This window comes from Sinocyclocheilus grahami, unplaced genomic scaffold, assembly GCF_001515645.1.
Source record: "Sinocyclocheilus grahami isolate Dianchi unplaced genomic scaffold, SAMN03320097.WGS_v1.1 scaffold462.1, whole genome shotgun sequence".
Lineage (NCBI taxonomy): Eukaryota > Metazoa > Chordata > Actinopteri > Cypriniformes > Cyprinidae > Sinocyclocheilus > Sinocyclocheilus grahami.
Window position 1 is genome coordinate 86,464 of NW_015505641.1, and position 5,765 is coordinate 92,228.

Here is a 5,765-nt window from a genome sequence, read left to right on the forward strand (position 1 = left end):
AAATTATAAAATTATATATATATATATATATATATATATATATATATATATATATATATATATATATATATATATATATATATATATATATAAAAACAAACGTGCCTGTGAAGAATTTTTGGTGGTAAAAAAAAGGACAAATACTTCCAGAAAGCATGAATCTATTTCATATAATTAAAATATGAATAAGGGAAACGGTGTAGAAGAAAAAAAAAGAGTCTAAAAATAAAAGGTAATACATTTATAAAAATGACAAGAAAATTGTTTCTGCACAGCTGTGTTGTTATCGTTAACTAAAAAAAATGAAAAAGGTGAAATAAAATAAAATATAAATATTAGGTGATTAGAAAACTGAGAAAAAAAATAAAGATAAATAAAAAAAAAATATATATATATATACAAAAAATTAAATTAAAATAAGCACATAACTGGAAAAGACTGTATGCTTTGTTTCACTATAAAACCAGTATAAAAAATAAACAAATAATCAGATAGTGTCAGAACGAAAAAATACTACAAGAAAGCAAGTGTTTTACAGATTGGTACATTTTACAATCTAGCATTATGTTACAGCTTGGAGTAAATCTGTAACAACTGCATGACGTTTTCATGTACATTCCTGTAAGAGTTGGTAAGGCGGTCACCTGACTTGGCGAAGAAGTTGATGAGGGCGTCTGTCTCGCAGCTTTTGTAGAGTTCAGACAGCTGAGAGCTGCAGTTCAGACTGAGGTTGTGAATCCGCAGCCTCCTCTGTCCACCGATGGTGGTGTAGAGCAGAGCACACTGGGAAACCAGAGCAAGCCAACTCACTTGTGTTGCTCTTGACAGCAAGTTAATTCAAAGAGCATCACATCAAAACGGCTCGATGAGGATTCAAATGCACTTGAACAATTCTATGCATCAAACATTGTTATTGATGTTAATGATGATGCCAAACACTTTTGCAATAAAACACATTTTCACTGTCAAGAGTGTCTTGACCAGTTTTGTTGCATTAAGTATTCCCAATGACTGTTTTTTGTATTTTTGCCAGTCTTATGATCGTCTCGAGGCTCAGTGTCATGCATGAAGCCTGACCTGCATCACAGCTCCAGACTCCTCGCTGAGTGTGTCGTCATGTTTAAACTCGACCGTCACGGCCTTGTCACAGTCCACTGCTGCCATTTCCACATCTGTAGTGTTGTTCATGTATATGGCACCAAAGAAATCTGTCGCCCTGAAGCCTTGAATGACGAGGATCATGCAGATGTTAGGAAAAGCGTATGCCACACATACATTACCACTCAAACGTTTCTGAAAGACGTTTCTTATGCTCAAGGCTTCATTTAGTTGATCAAACAGCCATTCATTAAAAACAGACATTTTCAGGCATCCAATACTTTTTTTTTTTGGTTCTCGATTCCAAAAATAGTGCCAGTTTTGCTCGAGCACATCACTTTCTCACAAAATATGTGCATTTCATGCATTTTTGCCTTCAACAACCATTTGTAAGATGCAGTCTTGTAAAACCTGCGACAAAGACATGATTCTTGTCTTCCTCTGAGCCAGATTACATCTATTCATTCAATTCTCAGCCATTTTTTTTTACATGTACGAATGATTCTGAAGACATTATTTCATGCCTAATTTTGATTTTCACTTCAGTTACATTTTGAATACTTCTTTCTGTCATTAAAAACAATACGTTTGACATTTGACTGCTTGTGTTACTTTGATGAGTGCATTAAAGCTGATACATATAGTTGATATAATTTGACAATTCTGTGGGGAAAAACTGCACGTGATGGAACATTTGTATTGATATTTTTAACTCTGCATCATCAAAATAGGTCATATTAGGCCTTATATATATTATTATCAATGTTGAAAACATTGTCGTTGCTACTTAATATTTTTGTGAAAACATGACACTGTTTTTTTCATGATTCTTTGATAAATAGAATGTTTAAAAGAACAACATTTTTTAAATAGAAATCTTTTGTAACAATTATTATTATTATTATTTGCAACATTATAAGGCTGTCACCATTTCTTGAACATTGGAGGGAGCAATATTTATTTATTTATTTAAATAAAACATTCCAAGTCTAATTCTAGTTTGGAAGTAAACATTTTTAACTATTTGCGAGTAATATTTTAAAATATGCACACATGCACTTTTATTTGTAAGCCTAACATGTTGAAAACACAAAATGTTTCTTGTCTTGTCACATTCAGTTAGGAATTAGCCTACATGAAGCACATAAACAATACAATATGTTCAGTTAAAAATGGCCATATTCGAGAAAAAAAGTCAAGAAGTTCGTATCACTGGATATTATTGTCGGTCATTTAACATTTCTATCTTAAAACAGTGGTCGAATATTAAATGTTTTGCTACTTCCCGCTTACCTTGCTCTCTAAAAATGTTACTTTTAAAGCTTTTTATCAACCTAAAAACAAACATAGCGCTAAATAATTGAGGGCAGCGGAACAGTTCAAGAAGTTCAAATAATGAGGGAGAAAATTTGGCCATTTCTATTTATTGGGGAAAATTTGGTGCCAATGCCAATTCAATGCATCCTTGTTAAATAAAAGTATTAATTTCTATCAAAAAGATTAAAATCAAATCAAATCTGACCACAGACCTTTACATATATAGTATGATTAACTTTACACATTGTTCATGTACTTCTCTCTAGTTTGTTATTACCTGTGCCGGTACGGACGCGCATGATGGCGTCGAATCCGATGGACTTCTCCACATCTCTCCTGAGGTCACTGACAAACTGCGGACCATTAACCTCCACCTCAAAAGAGAAGAATAAAGGTTCGAAGTCTGACCACAAGAGGGCAGTAATACTTAGTAGTAATACAGTTCATCTTTATTTTGAACAATGTTCACAGCACCTGTGTTTCATTATGTGCATGTTATGGTGTACCTGGAAGTTGCTGTACTTGTAGATGGAGCCGCTAGTGTGTGACGGCACATCGCCCATGGTGGCTATATCCACATACTGGTTGGGAAACAGGAAGAGATCGACACAACAGCCTTGTGCCACACAGTCTTTTGTCAGCTGCTCATACACACCCCGCTGAGGCTGGAACAGAGTCTGACAACACACACACACACACACACAGAAACAGAGACACATACACAAACAGAGACACACACACACACACACAGACAGAGACACACACAGACACACAGACAGAAAGACACACACACACACACAGAGAGAGAGAGAGAGACACACACACACACACAGCCATTCAGTTTATTGTTGTTTAAAGCATTAACGTCATAACTTGTAAAGCTGCTTTAAAATAATGTGTATTGTGAAAAGCACTTATACAAATAAATTTGGCTTGACTTGTTTAATACTATTTTCAGGATTTCTGCACATTTTATGAAGGTAAATTTAAGACCAAGTAAAGAAAATTTAAGAAACAAATTGATGGCCAAAATACAATTTCCAACAGATATCCATTACTTTGATTCATTTTACAATACTTTAATTGCATTTTACATAAAAAAAAAACGTATGGCTTGAATAGCTCTTCTCCCAACCAATACAATATGAAAAACTTTTACTGAATCTTTTGATCACAGTGCAAAAAAAGTGATGATCTTCTTAAGTATTTTTGTCTTGTTTTCCCAGTGCAAATATCTAAAGATTGGTAAGCAAAACGACAAGACAAAAAGTCTTGTTTTCTGTGAAATTGATCAAAATTAAGTGAGTTAATGGTTAACAAAAGGAAAAACAAGTTTTCATACCCTATTGACAGATATTTGTTCTTGTTTTAAGCATACACTCAATTTAGTTTAATTTCTCAGAAAACAAGACTTCATATCTGCATTATGCATCTAAAGCAAATGTATATTGATTTAAGGATGTTTAAATATTTGTACTGGAAAATAAATAAAGTGAGGAAGATATTTTTTTTTTTTGCAGTGCAAGCTACATTTAATGCAAAGATTTTATAAAGTTAAGAATTTCTAAAAAGGCCTTTTAGGCCCTTAATTTCTGGAAGGATGAATTAAGACATTTGAAGGCATTTTTCCCAAAAACTTAATAAAATAAAATAAACATTTACCTTCTCCTTTTCTGTACCCACTAATTTTCTGTCATCTCTGTTTTTGAGTTTTCCTGGAGCCTCTGCTGTTGGGATGGACGAATGAAAGATGAAGAGTTTGCCACTGCATTCAGCTGCCTGATGAGAGAAAAAAAATAGGTTACACTTTACTTGAAGGGGTGTGCATAAGACTGACATGACACCTTATATTTGCATTAAAAATTACATAACTGAGTGAATGACACTTAATGACAGTTGTCATAAACATGCATAAAACCTCCTTCATATTCATGACATGTGTCATGTCATGATTATGAAGGTGTCATGTCAGTCTTATGCACACCCCTTCAAGTAAAGTGTTACCAAAAAATATATAATCATAAAAGTCTGGATATGTTAAGAGTATTTGATTTAAAATATTTGATGAAAAAGCAAATGACCCAAAATTTAAGGTCACGGACTGAAAGTGTCATTAAACACTCCTTAAAGAGTCAAAGACAGAAGTTATGAAATGACCAGCGCTGTCGCCAGTAATGCGCCGGTAATAGTAATACTAAGCGGGAATGTCGTCCCAGGCCTGTGAATTCAAACATTGGCCCTAGAAACAACTGCATGTTTATCAAACAAAGCCTGCTTGCAGAATTAAAGTGCACTTTTGTTAAACGATGTTAACGAAGGGATGAGGCTAAAAATGCAAGTACAATTACAACGGGACATTCCAGACAGACTGATGTCAGTGATTGGTAAATAGTTTAGATTTGTTTTTACCTTTAGTGCCTCCACACCAGCTTGGATGACCGGAGCGAAAACCGTCTCACTCTCGTTGGTGTCAGCAAACATGTCAGGGATCTGATCTAAAAGGCTAAAGAAAATAATACATAAAATCCTATTAACAACCAGAAGAGGCTATTGCCGTCTCATAAATCCAAGCCATGCTTTAGGATAATGAACAGTGGATTACAGAAGAGTATAAGGTTAGGAAGTAATTACTGTAATTCTACTCTGAGCATTTAACAACCTCTGAGAAATGATCCATTACTCATATATTTCAACGGAAACATTAGTGATGCATGCAAAATATTTTATCATTAATAATCCTTTTGCTAAATATTGTAGAAAATGTGTTTGTGTATGTATGTATGTTGTGTGTGTGTGTGTGTGTGTGTATTACATATTCACAATATCTATACTCAGAGATTTCATAAAGTTCTGAGTATAGATTAACTGATATTGTGAATGTGAATTTAATACAAAAACTAATTATTAATGTGTTAATTAATTATGCATTCTTAAAGATCAAACAGTACAACATGTCAGCAACACCAAGGTCATGGGTTTGATTCCCATGGAATGCATGAACTTATAACATGTACATTTTTATATGCAGTAATTTTATATAAAAGCATTTGCCAAATGCATAAATGTTTAAGAATCCAATAACCAATATGCAGATATATTGCTTTAATAAAACAACATATGCATTACATATTGCATATTTATTTGGATATTATTTTATACTTTGTCTTGTACTCTGCTGTATATTCTTATATATTTTAATGTCTTTGTAACATATTGTCTGTTCCGTTTTCTTGTGAGGAGATAACAAAATAAGAATTTCATTGTACCTAGTAAATATGACTATAAATATCTCCCTATTTATTTATTTATTTATATATATATATATATATATATATATATATATATATGTG

General features: G+C 33.1%; 1 protein-coding gene across 2 annotated transcripts in view; it reads right to left on the reverse strand.

Annotated features, from left to right (window-relative positions):
• Nucleotides 1-5,765, reverse strand: part of LOC107552989 (protein transport protein Sec24D) — a 28,222-nt gene that overhangs the window by 5,897 nt on the left and 16,560 nt on the right. For both annotated transcript variants that reach the window (XM_016235050.1, XM_016235049.1), the window contains exons 12-17: nucleotides 4,825-4,918; nucleotides 4,078-4,194; nucleotides 2,922-3,092; nucleotides 2,693-2,789; nucleotides 1,078-1,223; nucleotides 645-783 (exon numbers count right to left, since the gene is read on the reverse strand). In XM_016235050.1, coding sequence (XP_016090536.1) covers nucleotides 645-783; nucleotides 1,078-1,223; nucleotides 2,693-2,789; nucleotides 2,922-3,092; nucleotides 4,078-4,194; nucleotides 4,825-4,918 — 764 coding nt within the window. The remainder of the gene's footprint in view (nucleotides 1-644; nucleotides 784-1,077; nucleotides 1,224-2,692; nucleotides 2,790-2,921; nucleotides 3,093-4,077; nucleotides 4,195-4,824; nucleotides 4,919-5,765) is intronic.